Source organism: Sordaria macrospora, chromosome 1 (genome assembly GCF_033870435.1).
Source record: "Sordaria macrospora chromosome 1, complete sequence".
In the NCBI taxonomy this organism is placed as follows: Eukaryota; Fungi; Ascomycota; class Sordariomycetes; order Sordariales; family Sordariaceae; genus Sordaria; species Sordaria macrospora.
Genome location: NC_089371.1, coordinates 8,249,965 through 8,267,424, shown reverse-complemented (window position 1 = coordinate 8,267,424; position 17,460 = coordinate 8,249,965). Strand labels below are relative to the sequence as shown.

Genomic DNA, 17,460 nt, shown 5'->3' with positions numbered 1-17,460 from the left:
ATTTTTCGGTGTAGTGGGGCGGTGGGTGTTAGTGGTGTGGAGACCGGACCTGGATCGGGGCTGGGTGCGGCGTTTGGTTCCGTGGTCAACCCGAGGATAAGCCGTGGGTCACCGTGTAAGTGGGTGATCGTTTGGGTAAGGTATTCAGTCGCTGGGCTAGCTGTGGTGGTAGGAGGACGAGAAGCTGTTAGGAGTATGGTATGAGGTTGGAATGACAGATGGTTGTTGGTGTACGAAAGAGACAGACATGAGAAACTCTTTGATTGTAAAGCTTTCCAAACAGAACTATTTTGTTGTTATTTGATGTCGTCCAAAGGGAGCTTGTTAGGACGTGAAATCGGATTGTGGATCTGCCGCTTTTTGCGAAAATGGACGTTTTTTGAGCGCATCCACTTTATTTGAATGTTTGTATCTTCGGCTTCCACGAAAGGAAGTTGCAATGTGCAGTGTATGTATAAGTCTATATAACTGATATGTTTATGTGTGTACTAAGTATCCCAGTTGGAGTAGTAGGAAAAGTCTAGCAAGACAAAAGAAAACAAACCACTACCAAACAATTATCCATCCCCAAGAAGTCAAGTCTATATAGCAAACCAAAACCCAAAACCCAATCCAAAGGCAAAAGCAAAAGTAAAAGTCTAAAACACCCATGAGCCGTGAAACTCATATGCATCTCCAAATCCTCTTCTCACTCATGACCACCTCAGCGCTCAACGCAGAGTCGAATTCCCTAAGCTAGGGAGCCACTTAAGGGTAGCTAGTAGGGAGGGGGTTGTGGAACCCAAAGACGGACGAAGGGTCATACTGCTTCTTGAGCTTCGCAAGACGGGGGAGCTTGTTGCGGCCATAGATCTGCTCAGGGGTCTCGTCACCGTGGGCGTAGTTGACGTAGACAGTGAGGCCGTTGTAGCCGGAAGTCTTGGCGTAGTCGTCGCGGAGCTCACGGCCCATGGCGTCGGCGGCAGCCTCGACCGGGTTACCGGGAGCGTCCCAGCGCATTTGAATCATGCTGTGAGAGCGAGAATGTCAGCAAGTGGATAAGCTAAAGGGTTGTAGGTAAAGGGGACTTACACATAGGTGGTGGCATCTCTCCAGGGATAGGCAGTCTGAGAGTCCGGAACGGCGACCACGGCTTGGTTGGGCCAGGTCTCGAGGACGACAACGGAAGACTGAGCGGCAGGCTGCTGGTTCCAGAACTTGGCGAGCTTGTTGAAGGTCTTGACCCAGGTGTTGGCGTCGTGGCGGCGGAGGTTGACACCGTAGACATCGTAGATCTGAGAGTTGGCGCAGACCTCCTTGTCCAAGCCGAGGGTGGTGTCGGTGCTCATCCTCTTCCAAGGGATGGGCTTGATGTCGGTGTACCAGGGGTTGAGACGGAGGAGCGGCTGCATCCACCTGCGGGCCTCGGCCTCAGAGCCGCCGGCATAAGTGCTGCTAATGATGAGGGTGGGCTTTTCAGTGGTCTGGTTGTAGGACATGATGGTCTCGACTGTCAGGCCGGGAGGGAGGTACATATTGGCGATAGTGTTGAAGAGGGTGACGTTCTTCTCGGGCTCGTAGATAAGATCGAAGCTGATGATGTCGCCCATGTTCTTGTGCATCTTGTAGGTAGCTTGAGTGATGATACCAAAGTTGGCACCGGCACCGCGGATACCCCAGAAGAGCTCAGGGTTCTTGGTCTTGGAGGCCTCGACAATCTCGCCGTTGGCAGTGACCATGCGTACGGACTCGAGAGCGTCAATGACCAGACCGTGGACACCATCGAGACGGCCAATACCAGCGCCAATGGTGGCACCAATCATGCCAACACAGCTGCACGTACCAGTCTGGATCTGGAAGCCAGCATCGTGAACAACCGGGAAGACATCAGCAAAGACGACACCGGGTCCGATGGTGACGGTTTGCTTTTTCTTGTCAAGCTTGACATCCTTGAAGTGGCTGAGATCAATGGCCAGACCCTCCTTGCAGTTGCCGAGGGTAGTACCATATCCGTGACGGCCACCGGTAGCAAGGAAGGGGATGTTGTGCTGCTTAGCCATCTTGACCAAGGACACGATATCAGCCTCGGTAGTAGGCGAGATAGCGGCCTGGTACGAGGGCGGGCGGTAGACATCCCAACGCTCGGTGACACCGAAGAAGCCATCCGAGTCTGGGTAGCGGATCATGGTGGAATTGGACAGAACCGGGGTAGTGTCACCGATAATGGTTCTCATGTTCGCATTCTGGCGGCGGTAGGCGTTGGTAGCAGGAGAGGCATTGATACCCCCGGCAAGAAGGGCCGAGGTGAAGAGGAGGGAGGAAGTCAGATGCATCTTGAAGTCCTTGGCAGATGTGTCAAAGAAGGTGGTTCAAGATTGTTAAATGGTTGGTTGTTGAGAAGTATTATATGAGGTGTGATGCTTGATGTTTGGGTGTTGAAGTGAGGAGTGGATGTTGAGATGATGATGTGAATGGTAATGAGAATTGTCGTGAGAATGGGAGAAACAATTCTTCCTTTATACAACGAAATCATTGATGTTTTTTTGTTCTTAACAACCATGTTGGGTAAATGATGAGGGCATCACGGCAAAACCGAGCATCTGACTAGATTCCTCTAACTTCCTGGCCGTATAAGGTGATTCTTCGTATAGTCTTGTAGCTCAACATGAATCATAATGTCGGTGTTGTTGAAGTTTCCCTGACAGCCATCGTTTGTCTGTGAGGCGTATACCATTTTGAGTTGGTTAGCCTGCTTGAGGTAAACTCCATGGTGATATCGTATGCTGTTTAATGCAGGTACGTGGCACCAAGTGGTTCCATGATGGAGTGTCCATTGGTCCATAATCTCAACCCGTGGTGAGGTCGACGGTGTAACGAGTCACGGGCCCTAAGTAATGGACATGGTGATGCTACCCGAAACGAAACACCCTTAACCCATTGTGTATGAGAGGCACAGATGGCTTGCAGATGAGGCTCTCAGTTTCTCGACCAATTCTAGCTGGAGCAGATGGGGAGCTGACTCTTGACAAGAGAGGACAAAAGAGAACAGCCTCAATGCAGGAACAAGTCGCTTGCAGGTATTACAACGTCAACGCAGATGCCAGTGAGGATAGTTTAATGGGTATTGGCCTTCTTGGTAGCGTGGATTTCGTGGGTGAGAAAATTGTGTGAACAGGAAAGCATCCAAGAAGCTTCTATCCGTCTCCAATTCGCTACACTTTTCGGTCAGCATGGAAACGTAACAGAGAAGCTGGAGGCATCAAACATGCTGACCTTTCTCCTATTCTGGCTGAGAATAAACAAAGGTACGCTCTGCCTCAAAATCACGGCCGTACTTTTGTTTTGAACTGCTTGGTGGCCGAGGAAGATGAATCACGTCGAACGTGACGGATGAGTGTCCAAGTGTGATCCAGTTTCATCTGGCCATAATTCGACGGGGATTACAGTTTGAGGTGGCCAATGGGTAGGTAGTCAGAGGAGCAATAAGGTTGGCGCCTCACAGCAATCGTCCAATATTGGGATGGTGCCAACCCAAACCGGGTCTTCGGGTCATCATTGTTGTGGAAGATTCGGAACTGCACTCTTGTCATCTTGGCAGGGCAGAGAAACAGTAAATGGTCGTACGGTTTAGCCGCAGTGCAGCGTTCCTGGCACCGACAACAACCCATATCCCAGCCTTGTGTCGATGTCCATGATTGGTATTATGCCAGATGGAGTTAACATGCCCGGATCGACTGGGTTTGGATCTCTGCCACGTGCAACAGGACACGCCGTCATCGTCGATTGTACTGGTTTCATCGCGGCTTAGGAACTGTATCGACCTATCGTTAGCGAACAAGTTCTTGGTGATTCGACTCGCTTGACGCGATTGTCCGTAGCTGTGCCAGTTTGTGGCATGCTTGGATCGTGGACTTTACCAGACAGAGGAAAAGGTGTTGTGTCGTCAAAGGTGCTGCGGCGGCACAGCTGAGGGCACAGCTCGCCAGGCTGCTGCCAGTGTAACCCAATGCAGCCAGTATCGATAAGCCCTGAAGCTCAGCTCCCTATCGATCACTGTCAGTTGTCAAGGACCCCACTGGCACTGACGTAACGTGCCTTCCATCCACTACAGTCCCTCCAATTCAGCCTTTGACACCGTGACTTTCAACATTGACATTCTTCAACTTCATCAGAGGTTTGACTTGGGCATCGGCTATGCCCTTTCGAACAGAAGCGAATCTGTAGATGCCTGCACATGACAAGACGGAAGCCAAGTAATGTGGCATGAAATCATCAACATTCATGCTGGCAGAACTCGACCAGCATTTTCCTCTTTCAGTACCACAGACAACCTCTGGATAATCTCGTCCGTATCAAGACATCATGAACAGATACGCCTGGTGGAGTGGCGTCAAAGCTGTCCCGTCATCTGGACACAACTCGTCGACACCCAAGGATGCGGTTGGCCAACACCATGGAGTTGCAACTTGCAGATATGTTTTTCCTTCGAACAATGGAAGACGGTGTGGAAGATTGAGTGGTTTGGGTGAGGATACTCTGATTATGGTCGAAAGATAGTCGTCTTGAATCATCATGATGTTGGCAATTAGGGTATGTTTAGCCTTCAAGATGTTGTCCCTGTCAATCAGTTGGAGATCCATATAAACCATCAAACTTGTCACAGTCAAGGGGTTTTGTTCGACATCAACCCATCATCATCAACTTACAAAGCCAGCTTGACAAACACACCGGTCAACATGGCTCGTTTGTACCGCTTCGCTGTATCTTCAGCAATTTTTTGGCAATCTCTCGCTAGTGCTTCTCCTGAGCCATGCCTCAACGGACTTTGCCAATTCACTCGCAACAAGCTGGCAAGCAGAACAGTTGCCAGTGAACTGGGCCCTCAGCTCTCGGCAAATTGCAATGTCTACGGCCCCGATGACACGGAATTCGGCAGCTGCACAGCTAGATATGACCCCTTCTTCACTCCCAAGATTCAAATGGTGGTTCAGCCTGCCACGGAGGAGGATGTCCCCAAGATTGTATAACCCCTTGTCCCTTTTGTTACTTAAAAAGGCCTATGCTGACAGCAAACAGGTCGAATATGCCAACACCAATGGAATCCCCTTCCTTGCCATGGCTCGGAGGCACGGCATGACAAGCACGTTGTCAGAGTTTGACGGTATGCAAATTGATATGTCTCTCCTTGACAAGATTGAGATCCAGCCAGATGGAAAGAGCGTCGTCCTCGGCGGCGGCGTCTTTGCCAAGAACATCATGGAGAAATTGTGGAATGCCGGTTATGTTACCGGTAAGTGAGCACTTTGTGTTTTTTTGCCTTTAACAACATACTTACCCATACCACCAGCCTCCGGAAGCACATCCTGCGTTGGCCTCCTCGGTCCAGCTCTCGGCGGTGGCCGTGGCCGTCTCGAAGGTTACTACGGTGTCGTCAGCGACAGCTTCCTCAAGCTCAACGTCGTTCTTGCCAACGGCACCGCCATCACCGTCTCCGATACCGAGCACCCCGACCTCTTCTGGGCTATGAAAGGCGCCGGCCACAACTTCGGCGTCGTCACTAGCCTTGAGATGAAGATCTACCCCCGCGGCGTCGACACTTGGTACTATAAGACCTACATCTGGACACAAGACAAGTTGGAAGCCGTCTTTGAAGCATCCAACAACTTCCACAACGACGGTAACCACGCCGGCCACCATCTCAAAGAAATGGCTTTCAACATGGGCAGCTACACCATCATCCCCGACATCAGCGAGACCGAAGGTGTCATCTTCTGGTCTTTCGTCTACCGCGGCTCCAAGGAGGAAGCGCAGCCGTATCTGGATGCCTTCGACGCCATTGAGGCCGTCTCCACCGAAGACGGTAACGTCCCTTACCCCGAGATCCCCGGCGTGTCTGGCACAGGCATGAACAGCGCGCTGTGCGACTACGGCTTGAACCACGTCCACTACCCTGCGGGACTCAAGGTCTGGAACGTCACTACCCAGCGCCAGATCTACGACTTGTACAACGAGAAGATCGCGGAGTACCCTGAGTTCCAGCGTACGACTGTTAACATGGAGGATTACTCCCACGAGGGCGTCAACGCTATCGACCCTGACACTTCGGCTTACCCGTGGCGTGATAGGGGTCTTCTTAGGTACGTTTTCCCTTCCCCGTTCCCCTTTCTCCTTTCACCCTTTCCTCTTCCATGACTAACACCAAACTTAGCTTCATCGCTGTAACCTACGACCCCAACCCCTCTCTCGACGAAGCCGCTATCGCCTGGGCCAAAGAGACCCGTGATCTCTGGAACGCCGGCGCCCCTGATCTTCTCCCTAGCACCTACGTCAACTATGCCCATGGCGATGAGTCGACCGAGTCTATGTACGGCTACGAGCCCTGGAGGTTGGAGAAGCTCCGCGGACTGAAGGCTCAGTATGACCCGGATAACCTGTTCAGCTACTATAACCCCATCATCCCCAACCTGAACCCGAGGTCTACGCATGAGGAGAACTTTCAGGGACGGAATATTGGGGCTAAGTCGAGGGGTCGTGGGCAGTGAAGGGGATGTGGGACGTCTTGGATAGGTTGGGAGATAATGAGGACATAAAAGTGGATTCTGGAGATGCCACTGTTCTTGGACATCTCCTTTTTCTTTTCCTATGTTGGTGCGATAGATATATTAGATATAGGAGTTGGGATTTTTTCGGCTTTTAGTTTCTGAAATAGAGTTGTCGTTTGAACCGCACAAAGCCTAGACTCAGCTCTTGCCCACTGGATATGTATGTGTTGTGACCATTCCGCCCCCAACTTACGGGCAGATCTAAGTACAGATGCTGTGAGGGAGCAGATGGCACCCCTCCAACTCATACATGAACCGTTCTACTGGGATATGCTGTGAACCATGACCTGTAATACATAAGAACGTTTTTGTACCCTGCTTTATGATTTGGTCATGTAATTGTAAGGAACACATCCTCATACCATGTCAACGTTGTGGTGTTGTCGATTCGGAGATCTTGCAGTTACTCGATGTGAATCGGGAAGATGTCACCTGGCAGGAGTATTTTTTTATTAAGTGGTTGTGAATTTAGCGGAAAGATTAGTGAGCTACAGCAGTTAGATTCTAACACTCAATAACACTCACTAACACTAACACACTCGCTCTTTCCGCTAAATTTTTAGCGCCACCTCTCGACCCCACCACTATGCCCACCAACGACAAGAGCTCGTGGGCTTGTCGCCAAACTTCTTCCTCAACCTTTCCCATCAACCATGATCACAAACCTCAACCCAGATCATCAAACTCCAAAATGAACCCCTCGAGAAACAATCCGATGCAACTCCCTTATCAAGAGCTCGACGCGCAAGCCCAACTAAGCGAAACATGCCACTTACGACGACACTCCAACTCTGCTTGGTGCCTTAGGTCTAGAGGCTGGGTTGGACACCACACCAAGTCACCAAAACGGCGCCGTAGACACAAGGCCCAAGCATCACGACACAACACTACCTCTGCACGACAACACCGAGAGCATTTACCCGTTTTGACTACGCGATGACCATAATGCATCTTCTCGAAGCCTGACTCTTGACGCACAATCGTTCGATTACTACCCATCGAGGGCGATCTGTTTGCCGCGTTCGTCGAGGCCATCTCCTCCAACGCAACCGCTCGCCCAGCAATATTCTCCTCGCTGTTAATGGTACCGTTGCTTTCGAGCACATGGACGGGACCTACGTACGAGGCTAGCTGCCTCGCTAGAGGTATGTAGAGCTTCGGACGGACTCACGATGCTAGATGTCGGAGCTGAACCCACGATCTGTGCTGTGTATGTACTGGAAATTGAGCTGAGAGTATTGCTGCTCCTTGGGTGTTCTTCCTCCCGCCCTTGGCGAAGCTTGTTACGCGCCTTAGCCTGGGGAAAGAAAAAGCTTGATTGAACATTTGGAGTTGGCTTTGGTGTGATATCCAAAAGCCCAGCTGTCCAAGCGTGGAAACTCAGAGGTAAAGTTGCACAGAGAGTCTTTTCATATCTCGAGCCTGTGTTCTATTTTCTTGACATCAGACAGCATCGTATCTTACCTGACCCTCAACCCCCTTGGTTTAGCACCGTACGAGCATTTATTTCCAGTTTCTGAGCATCTACAGACGACGTGTCCATGGAGTTCTAACGCCCACTTAGCTCCATGGATCCCGATACTGATCGAACATTTCCCTTTCGAGTTTGCAGTCTTCTCCTACATGCATAGAAGCGAAGGCATCATCACTTCTATTCATCCTACACCATGATGTCATCTCGATCACCTCAGCTCACTCGAGTTGAGTAGAGCAGGAGCAGGAGAATTAACAGAAGCTAGCTATACGTGTAGAAGCGATGAAATCCAGTGCTGAAATCTCGATATGGCGTTTGATCGACGACAACTCGACACCGACAGCGTTTATACATATGCATGCGTGGAACTTTATCATCCTCGCAATCCAAACCGTGTTTGTTGATGCAAGATTCGGATCACGAAGTCAAGTCACGCATCCTATAACGGTCCAGGTCTAGGATTTCTAATCCAGATACTATCTTTATCTGGACATTGACTGAGTTTACTAACCTTATTGACATCTTATATGTCTCCGCTTGACGGTTACGGATTACAGCGCGGCGGCTCTGGACGGGAACGACCCAAAAAGTCGGCGTTCAACAGTCTATTCCCAGCTAAATCCGTCCCGCTTTCCAAAAAAGATGCGCGCGCCTACGCCCTTCAATTGCCACGGTGACAGCAGACAGGGATAACAAGGCCCGGACCTTACATGGTCGCTAGTCAAGCAAAACAACATCGGCCATCGGCATCAGGAGTCTAAGAGATGCATCATCATAACCGTCGGAGTTTACACCGTCCGGTCTGATGATGGTTGGTGATGACAAACTTGCTCTGGCATAGTGGGCTCTGAAGTATTTGAGGCTTGGCCTCGCGCCAAGTACTCCGAGATTTGGACCTCCTTGTTCACCCATCTCCCCACGTTTGAACTACTCCGATCAAGAAAAGAATCCCCGAGAACACTCAACATGTTTCCCATCAAACTGGGTGTCTTCATGACAGCCATAACCCTAATTCATTCTGTCTTTGCAGAGGACATCCCCAACCCTCCACAAGCACTTGCTTTCCACGGCTCAGACTGGCCAGACTTCGACGCCCATGTTAGGCGGTGGTCGAGTTATTCGGCCCCCAAGTTCACGGGTGTGTTCAAGCCACGTACCGAGGATGAGTTGTCTCAAGGTGTAAGTACTTTCCTCTTCCTTCCTCCACTAATCTTCCACAGGCTAACATCCCCGTAGGTTGCCTACTTGGCCAAAACCAAGCAGAGATTCCTAGCCACCAAGGCGGGCGGTCATGGAAACAGTCCTACCCTTGGCACGACATATAATGAGGTTGTCCAGGTCAACATGGAAAACTTCCGACATGTAATCTTTGGAAAGGACGGTGATAAGGTGACAGTGACTGTGGGAGGAGGAGCTAGAATGCAGGATATTATTCCTCGGTTGCACGCTGAGGGTAGAGAAATGAGTGCGTATCGCCTGTTCACCTCTTCTTGTTGTTCAAAATGCTAACCACATCAAAGCCGTCGGCTCCTTCCCATGTGTCGGCACCCATGGTGTTCTCCTCGGTGGCGGCATGGGTCGTCTGATGGGCAAACATGGCCTAATGATTGACTCCCTGCTTCGCATCAAAGTTGCTCTCTGGAACGGCACCATCGTCGAAGCCTCCGAGAGCTCATACCCCGACCTATTCTGGGGCATACGCGGCGCCGGGCACAACTTCGGCGTAGTCGTCGAGTCCACTTTCAAAACCTATCCCGACGAAGGCGGCATGCACTACAACGCCGACATGGTCTTCACGGATGACTCCATAGACGGTGTCCTTGAGACTGCCATGGAGGTAATCGAAGCCGGCCTCGAGCCCTCCGTCTTCCTCATCCTCGGCTACCTCTTTGACGAAACCGCCATGAAACCCGTTCTCTTCATCAACATCGTCTCCGCCCACGACACCGAAGCCGGTAAATCCGTCTCAGCCAGGTTCGCTTCTTCCAGCTCTCAGGGTATCACCCGCGTCCACTTCAACGAAACCCTCATCACCTTCGCCGAGCTCGGCTCCGGCGCCGCCCTCCCCGGCGTCTGCGCCAACTCCCTCTCGCAAGACCTCTACACCGCCTCCTCCCCATCTCTCTTCTCCCCCGAGAGCATGAAAGCCGTTTACGCTTCCTACGCCTCTTTCATTTCAGCCAACCCAGCAGCCAACAGGTCAATCCTCCTCTTCGAAGCCGCTTCCCCGCACGTAATCGCCTCGGTTCCCGACGATGCCACGGCCTACCCGCACAGAGGCAAAATGGTTACCAATGCCATCATCCAAGTTACCTGGGACGATGAGTCCCTCAATGAAGTCGCTGATGCGTGGGGAAGAGAGACGAGAAACTTGCTGGCCAGGCCGGAGAATAGTGGGTATGAGAAGTTATATGCGTACATCAATTATGCAAATAGGGACGAGCCGCTGCAGGCACTGTTTGGGTATGAGGAGTGGAGGTGGGAGAAGCTGAGTAAGTTGAAGAGGGAGTATGATCCGGAGGGGTACTTTGATGGGTATCACGGCATTCCGAGGGTGGTGGAGGGATGGTATGGCAAGGAGGCTGCGGGAGCGGGGAGTATGCAGAAGCCGATGTCTACGCCTCATGAGGAGTTGTAGATTACCTCTAGGTAGCTTACGATTGTGGTGCTGGGTGGTGGGACTTGGGAGACGGAAAGGAGAGGTAACAGAAGGGCTGGTAGCCGGACTCAGGTGTCATAGCGGGCATAGGTAGGTAGTTGGGAAAGAAAGCACAATGTTTTGGTTGGATGGAATGAAGAATGCCGTACACTACTCAAATTTAACTCTAACAAACTAATCGGCATTGTGCCGTTGCGTGCTGTGCCTCCAAAAGCTGAACCAAACTAACCTAACCTGGAAAGCTGCATTACCAATGGAACTCGCTGGGGGGTGCATAAACCCTCCGTGCCGATCATCCCCTACCGAGGTACGGCGGGTTTATATTGAGAAATCCTACCCGCACCCCATCAAGACCTAGAGGCACCCCATGGATTTCAGACACTTCGATTTTCTTTACCCTACTCAATCCAATACTTTAACAAAATAAGTTTGGGTAAGCTTTTTGGCCAATATCCTTCTATTCGAACTTTTGCTTTAATTCCGGAGGTATCCAATAGCGATCTACGGGGTAAATTGCAAAAATTGTTGTCACAGGTTGACATTGGCTATATAGTGTGCATTCCGAGTTCTGCCTTGCAAGCAGAACATCGTCCTATCTTTTGTAGGTTTGGCCGTCTGGGCATATGCACCCCAGCCTGTCACAATTGTTGCTGTAAATGCAATTAGGTGAGCCCGGCCAGCTACAACAAAACATGAATAAAACTTAACCTCGGCCCCGTAAGGTTAATGTCTTCGTAGTCGGGATATATAATTCCTTTTCCTCTTTAGTTTGCGGTTGTGGCCATAATATACTTTATCGGAAATCTATGGGGTGCCTCTAGGTTTTAATGGAGTGCGGGTAGGATTACTCTTTATATTGCACCAAGGAAAGGAAGGAAGGAAGAGGTGAACCAGCGAAAGATGCATTGACGTGACGGAAGGAACCGAAGTTGTCGTGAAAATTCTCCGATTCGAAGAATGATCTGGGGATCAGTCAATTTTTCCTTCCTCAGGCTGGTGAAGGGAACTATCTAAGAAGGAGCAATCAAGAGGAAGTGGGAATTGGGAAAGAGCGAGTGTACCAATGGCTTCCAACCCCTCTTCTTGAACTACAATCGTGACAATGTTCTCCCAGGACAAAAGAAAGATCCAGAATCAGAATGCACACCGAATGTTAACCTTTTTACCTAGGTCATAAAAAGGTTCATGCAGCAGGCACTTACTAAGCTTGGTGCCAAGCAGTTAGTGGAAGTGGGATTTACACGTTCTGCTGTATCCAGGAGCAGAGGTCATGATGATAAATGAACATGGCAACTCGATTCCAGGGGGTGCCTGTTAGGAGCGAACAAGGAACCAAGCAAGGATGAAGCAGACTGAAATCTGAATTGAGTAGACTACCTGACCGTCTAACTGCACACATCCCAATCTTTGTTGGCTTTCTCGTTCGTGTATTTCCATGCGCCATTATGATCTCTTGATTATCAACTAGAGAATAATCCCAGACAAAAGAAACTCATGAGTCTATGGATAATTGTAGGAAGGTTTGAGCCCAAGACACACACACACACCCCACTTAGGTATCAATAGGAACAGCATCAGGGTACCTCCTCCCGGAAATCTCAAACTTCTTCAACGTCTCATCGATCTTCGCCAGATCCTCGCTGGTCAGCTCAACATCCACATTATTCTCCTTGACCCTCTCCGCGGTGGTCGCACCGGGGATCGGGATCACCGTCGGGTAGCCGGCCTTCTTGCTCAGCGCCTTGACCCAGTTGATGGCCAGCTGCGCGGGCGTGAACCCCTTCTTCTTGGCCAGCTCGTTCAGCTCGCTGACCAGCTGGATGTTCAGGTGGAAGTTCTCCGGGTAGAAGCGCGGGTAGTGCCTGCGGAAGTCGTCGGCCGCCAGGTCGTCGAGCGTCTTGATCTGGCCCGTGAGCATGCCCTGGCCGATGGGCGAGTAGGCAATCAAGGGGATGCCGAACTCGGCGCAGGCCTCGGCGACGCCGTTCTCGAGCGTGTGTGTCGCCCAGAGGGAGATCTCGACTTCCACAGCAGCGATCTTGGTGATCTTGACGGCCTTGCGGATGGTAGCGGCCGAAACCTCAGAGAGACCGATGCCGCCGATGACGCCCTTGCTGACGTACTCGTCCTCGAGGAACTTGAGAGTTTCCTCTAGGGGGACCTTCGGGTCGACGCGGGCGGGCTCGAAGATGTCGATCTTGTGGGTGCCGTCCAGGTCAGCGAGGCAGGCGTCGATGGAACGCTTGAGACCAGCGGGCGAGCAGTCGGGGATCATCTGCGGGAAGAGGAAGGCGCCCTTGACGGAGAGGACAACCTTCTCGGCGTCTTCGGGGTACTGCTTGAAGTAGGCGGCAAGCAGCTTTTGAGTGTTCCAGTCGGGCGAGCCGTAGAATTCACCGGCGTTCCAGAAGTTGGCGCCGGACTCGAGGGCGGCGCGCATGGCCTTGAAGGCTTGCTCTTGAGGGGTGGGCGGGTTCTTGGTGCAGAAGCCTAAGGGGAAGGTTAGTTATTCTGACTTGGTTCACTTGGCAGGGGCTGTAGGGATCGGATCACGTACCCATGAGGCCGTAGCCAGTGGGGCCAACTTGCTTTCCGACGAGCTGAGGCATGGTTGCGATGAGGTTGGTTGTTTGTGAGGACAGTAATGCTCTTGAGAGTAAAGATGCGGTTTTTTTGGTGGTGAATATGAGTTGGAGTGGGAGTCAAGTGAGGTCTTGTGATACTGATGCTGATGATGAGTGAGATGAGGATGGGGGTAAGAAGTCCTTGTGTCTCTTGGGGTGGGCTGATTTATATCTGCGGCGTGGAGGACTTGTGTTCCAGAGATCCCGAGAGATCAGGGTGGGCGGAACGGAACTTTTCCAACCCAGTATCAGACTAGATACCGGATTCGGACGGAGGTTTTTTTTTGTCTATATTGTACCATAGAATCCTCATGTGCTCCTGGCGGATTCGCCTGCATGCAAGCCTCCAACGAAGCGGAAGGGACCGCTTGGTCTATGGCGGCTGGAGTTAACGTTTGTTTAGTCTAGCCTTAAATCCGTTGGTAACCAATCGGTCGGGGATGGAGAAACAAACGGAAAATGCTTGATAATTGCCCAAAAGTGTGTTCCAGTTGGAAGAAGGCTAGAATATCGTCAGTCTAGTCTTCTGTCATTGCTGTGCTGTTTTGGAGGCCATCACTGAAATTAAGAGCTTTGTCCCAAATTGGAAAGTATTCTGTGATTGGTCGATTCCACTCGGGTTCTCCCGTTTCAGAATGGAAGAAGGAAAGAGAGAAGAGAGAGAAAGTGACGGAGTGACCGTCACGGTTGGTCTCGACTGTCCCCTTACCCTGCAGTGGCTTACTTAACCATAATTGGAGCCTTGAAGGGCTGTTGAATCCCGTTGCTTGCGGTGAGTTGTTCGTGCCTGTTCTCGGAATGTCCAGTGTCCGGGAGCGCGCGGGATCTCGTCGTCGTCAGGAACTCTGATGATGGTCGGACAGGGGTTGGCGCACATCACATTTGATTGGCAGGTTGGGATTTAAGGTGTAAGGTGTGGGACTTTTGCTATGGGGCTGCCTAACGCATCCCCTAACCGCTGTGGAGTAAGTGAAGACTCAACCCTTTACATGCATATCTTTGCCGCGTATTCATCAACCCGGTAGATGAGGTGGTTCAAAGACAGCCACAGCGTCGTGCCACTCTGTGCGTTCGTCTCACGCTTCTCATGCCCGGCACTTGTTAACGGTAATTTGCCATTTCACATGGCTGAAAACATCGCAAAAGGTCCTCGCACCAGCCCGTCCAAGGCTGAAGCGATGGAAGCCACAAGTCCCTGGCACACTTGTCAAGACATATCGGTTTCCTTTCCGACGAGGCCGGTGGACCATCACTACATATTCTGGAATTCCATACACTCGCATACATTACACCCTCTTCTGCGCGCCATCGATGTAACGGACTGCAAACTCCCCTTATCATTCTGATTCATCCCTACTCCTCCGACCTCCCCCTTCCTTTCTGCTGAATCCTCCGAGCATCAGACAATCCTGATCGTTGAAGAGCAAATCTGCAGAGACACAATCAATCAATCACTCCAACACAAATACAGTCATGATGGGCAAAGGGTTCCAGTTCATAGACTCAACCAAGACCGATAGGGTCACCAGGAGACTGGTTCGAAGTCATGCCATGAAGGGGAAGAATGTTGGCAAGGTGCTTCACCGTCGATCAAGGCTGGAGTTAGATCTACATGCACCCCGGCCGTCCAAGAAAGCATGCACGTCGTCCACTGCTGCGCGTAACCTTCTCCCCCAGACCCAGCAGGGACAGCAGCAGCAACCCACCAGCACCGGCAGACCGTCACCGAGTAGCACCAAGAGTAGGAGCAAGAGTCCAGAAGAGACCCCTAGTCCCAGTGACGGCTCAAGCTCCACGGGAAGCAGCAGCTACATCACCACTCCAGCTTCAAGCGTCACAGATCTCACCAGCAGCGATTTCCTCTTCCTTGATGATGATCTCGTCAACCTTGACTGGCTGGCCGACGTCGAGAACCACGATATCGATGGTTACATTGCCGATACCCTCACCTCACCTACAATGGACACCTCATTTCAGGTTCAGCAAGCACAACAGTCGCTTATTCTTCCGGCCTACACCCAGAAAGCTCTCACCACGACACTGGGAGCACGAGACAGCCTGTTCGCCCTTGCCTTTCCCGTTCAAGCAACTCCACAGAGCCAATATGTCATCAGCCAATGTAAGTCTGTTAGTGCTCGCCTTCACTTCCTCTACACTCACTAACACCTACACCCATCTAGTCTTCGGCATCGTCATCGATGCCTTATACCCTCCCCAACTCGTCCGAGGTGCTGCAAAGGCATACGACTATTGGATCAGCACTCTCTTCCAGGACAGGACTTGTAAGTCGAGCTTCTTATCACTATTACTCATCAGCCTTCCCTTTCCCGTTCACAGGAAGGAATAGAATCCTCAACTGACCTTTACTTACACAGCATTCCATTGTGCCATCGCATTAATGGCTGCCCTCAGTGACTTCTTCTTCGGCGACCAAGCCCTAACACCAGAAGCCATCTACCATCTCAGCCAAGCCATTCACATGGTCAACCAGACACTGGAGACCAACGACGCCGTGTCAGATTCCAATCTTGCCGTCGTCAACTTTCTTGTCATCCAAGAATTGTTGAAAGACTCGATGAAGTCCAAGGCCGAAGTCCATTTAAAGGGTCTCCAGAGGATGGTCGAGCTACGTGGCGGTCTGTTGTCGTTAGGGGAGGATAACCCACTGGGTATCAAAATAAGCAAGTAAGTCGCCGGCCGGGCATGAATCCTTCGGCCTCTCATCATCCTTCACGTCCAAATCCTTCGTCATCCCAAGTCTCAACCACCGAACCCGTGCAACCAACCAGACCACTAACATTTCCCTCTTTTCCCCCAACAACAGAACAGCAGTAGACTACGCCCTCCACCGCGGCACCCCGCTCCCTTCCGCCTTCTACCGGGACCGCATGCCATCCATCCGCGCCTGTCTTCTGTCCGAAGGCTTCATCCTCTCATCCCCGCCTTCGCCACTCTTCTCATTCTCCTCCTTCTCCCCCATGTCCCCCCTCTCACCATCACCAACCTCTTCACCATCCTTCACCTCCAGCGGTGTTCAAAACCAACACCAGCAGCAACAGCAACAAATCCAAATCCACCCCTTCCTCTCGCAAATCCTCTCCGACGTCCTCTCGATAACCACCCTCCTCAACTCCCCCTACCTCAACTTCCGTTTCGACCCACACACCCTCCAAGAATTCCTCGTCTCGGTCGGATGCCGATTAATCCGCTTTCGCCCGCTTTCTTACTACCAACCCCAAACCCAAAAAGGAAAACGTCCCCCACCGCCACAAACAAAACAGACAAGGATCGAATCAGCAATCCACCTAGGCCTCATTGCCCTAACCACCACTCTCTTCCTGCAATTCGGTCGTCGTCGTTTCCTACGTTATGAATTAGTACGGGATTGTATGACGACGCTGATATCTGACTGGGACTATCATTCCACCTCCCCTTCAAACACTTCAGAAAACCCAGCAGATAGTGTAGAAAAACAAACCCTCCTCTGGCTTCTTCACATCGGCGGGATTTCGGTGTTGGCAGGGCCGGAAGAACAGAAGTGGTTAGCGCCCAAGGTGCAGGAGTTGGCGTGGGGAGTGATGGGGGTTTTGGAGTGGGAGGGAACTGGGACACATGGAGGATGTGGTATGGGGGTTAAGGAGTATTTGTTACGGTTCCCTTGGGTGAATTCGTTGCATAGTGAGCCGGGGAGGGCGATGTGGGATTCTTTGGGGGTTATGGGGATGGGGATTGTGTGAGAGGAAGGGAGGGGTGTTGGTGATGATGAGGTTTTCCTTTGTGCGGTCCATTCTTGAGCGGGAGATAAGGATGGGAGGAAAGGTGTTCATGTTTGATGTTGGTGTTTGTTTCGGCGAGTTATGGGTTTGGTTGCAATAAGGTATCCGGCTGATCTACTTGTTTCTTAGTAGCGAGGTGTCGAATGGTTTGCAGTTATGTGGATACAATACATAGACAATTGCTGGGTCATGAACCTTGATATTTCACTGTCCTGGTCCACTCTGTACGGTTGACGTGTCACTGGACATGTGATATGTGGGATCATTCAACGGATGCAAGCCTCTTGAAGATATTGACAGAGTGATTTTGTTTGAAGGACGGACCGGATGCTAAAAGAAAGAGGAG

At 51.3% G+C, this 17,460-nt stretch overlaps 5 protein-coding genes across 5 annotated transcripts; 3 read left to right on the top strand and 2 right to left on the bottom strand.

Annotated features, from left to right (window-relative positions):
- Nucleotides 1-497: 497 nt before the first annotated feature.
- Nucleotides 498-2,450, bottom strand: SMAC4_00521 (uncharacterized protein). Its single transcript, XM_003351924.2, has 2 exons — nucleotides 1,072-2,450; nucleotides 498-1,009 (listed from the first exon to the last, which is right to left on the bottom strand). The coding sequence occupies exons 1-2, from the start codon at nucleotides 2,310-2,312 to the stop codon at nucleotides 748-750; spliced, it is 1,503 nt and encodes a 500-aa protein (XP_003351972.1). The 5' UTR covers nucleotides 2,313-2,450; the 3' UTR covers nucleotides 498-747.
- A 2,211-nt stretch (nucleotides 2,451-4,661) lies between these two features.
- On the top strand, nucleotides 4,662-6,658 carry SMAC4_00520 (uncharacterized protein). The gene is made up of 4 exons (XM_003351923.2): nucleotides 4,662-5,000; nucleotides 5,056-5,269; nucleotides 5,327-6,116; nucleotides 6,188-6,658. Exons 1-4 carry the CDS (start codon nucleotides 4,716-4,718, stop codon nucleotides 6,519-6,521), a joined length of 1,623 nt encoding a protein of 540 aa, XP_003351971.1. The 5' UTR covers nucleotides 4,662-4,715; the 3' UTR covers nucleotides 6,522-6,658.
- A 2,306-nt stretch (nucleotides 6,659-8,964) lies between these two features.
- Nucleotides 8,965-10,800, top strand: SMAC4_00519 (uncharacterized protein). Its single transcript, XM_003351922.2, has 3 exons — nucleotides 8,965-9,234; nucleotides 9,292-9,520; nucleotides 9,576-10,800. The coding sequence occupies exons 1-3, from the start codon at nucleotides 9,022-9,024 to the stop codon at nucleotides 10,691-10,693; spliced, it is 1,560 nt and encodes a 519-aa protein (XP_003351970.1). The 5' UTR covers nucleotides 8,965-9,021; the 3' UTR covers nucleotides 10,694-10,800.
- A 1,260-nt stretch (nucleotides 10,801-12,060) lies between these two features.
- On the bottom strand, nucleotides 12,061-13,458 carry SMAC4_00518 (uncharacterized protein). The gene is made up of 2 exons (XM_003351921.2): nucleotides 13,272-13,458; nucleotides 12,061-13,204 (listed from the first exon to the last, which is right to left on the bottom strand). The coding sequence occupies exons 1-2, from the start codon at nucleotides 13,321-13,323 to the stop codon at nucleotides 12,267-12,269; spliced, it is 990 nt and encodes a 329-aa protein (XP_003351969.1). The 5' UTR covers nucleotides 13,324-13,458; the 3' UTR covers nucleotides 12,061-12,266.
- A 970-nt stretch (nucleotides 13,459-14,428) lies between these two features.
- On the top strand, nucleotides 14,429-17,321 carry SMAC4_00517 (uncharacterized protein). The gene is made up of 4 exons (XM_003351920.3): nucleotides 14,429-15,457; nucleotides 15,519-15,620; nucleotides 15,714-16,023; nucleotides 16,163-17,321. Exons 1-4 carry the CDS (start codon nucleotides 14,812-14,814, stop codon nucleotides 17,073-17,075), a joined length of 1,971 nt encoding a protein of 656 aa, XP_003351968.2. The 5' UTR covers nucleotides 14,429-14,811; the 3' UTR covers nucleotides 17,076-17,321.
- The last annotated feature ends 139 nt before the right edge of the window (nucleotides 17,322-17,460 follow it).

Excerpts from the sequence above, each read along its gene's own strand:
- SMAC4_00521 (XM_003351924.2), bottom strand. The coding sequence starts at position 2,312 with ATGCATCTGACTTCCTCCCTCCTCTTCACCTCGGCCCTTCTTGCCGGG. Across the intron at positions 1,010-1,071 it reads AGAGATGCCACCACCTATGT|CATGATTCAAATGCGCTGGG; the intron begins GTAAGTCCCCTT and ends TCGCTCTCACAG.
- SMAC4_00520 (XM_003351923.2), top strand. The coding sequence starts at position 4,716 with ATGGCTCGTTTGTACCGCTTCGCTGTATCTTCAGCAATTTTTTGGCAA. Across the intron at positions 5,270-5,326 it reads GAATGCCGGTTATGTTACCG|CCTCCGGAAGCACATCCTGC; the intron begins GTAAGTGAGCAC and ends CCATACCACCAG. Across the intron at positions 6,117-6,187 it reads CGTGATAGGGGTCTTCTTAG|CTTCATCGCTGTAACCTACG; the intron begins GTACGTTTTCCC and ends CACCAAACTTAG.
- SMAC4_00519 (XM_003351922.2), top strand. The coding sequence starts at position 9,022 with ATGTTTCCCATCAAACTGGGTGTCTTCATGACAGCCATAACCCTAATT. Across the intron at positions 9,235-9,291 it reads AGGATGAGTTGTCTCAAGGT|GTTGCCTACTTGGCCAAAAC; the intron begins GTAAGTACTTTC and ends ACATCCCCGTAG. Across the intron at positions 9,521-9,575 it reads CGCTGAGGGTAGAGAAATGA|CCGTCGGCTCCTTCCCATGT; the intron begins GTGCGTATCGCC and ends ACCACATCAAAG.
- SMAC4_00518 (XM_003351921.2), bottom strand. The coding sequence starts at position 13,323 with ATGCCTCAGCTCGTCGGAAAGCAAGTTGGCCCCACTGGCTACGGCCTC. Across the intron at positions 13,205-13,271 it reads CACTGGCTACGGCCTCATGG|GCTTCTGCACCAAGAACCCG; the intron begins GTACGTGATCCG and ends CCTTCCCCTTAG.
- SMAC4_00517 (XM_003351920.3), top strand. The coding sequence starts at position 14,812 with ATGATGGGCAAAGGGTTCCAGTTCATAGACTCAACCAAGACCGATAGG. Across the intron at positions 15,458-15,518 it reads CCAATATGTCATCAGCCAAT|TCTTCGGCATCGTCATCGAT; the intron begins GTAAGTCTGTTA and ends ACACCCATCTAG. Across the intron at positions 15,621-15,713 it reads TCTCTTCCAGGACAGGACTT|CATTCCATTGTGCCATCGCA; the intron begins GTAAGTCGAGCT and ends TTACTTACACAG.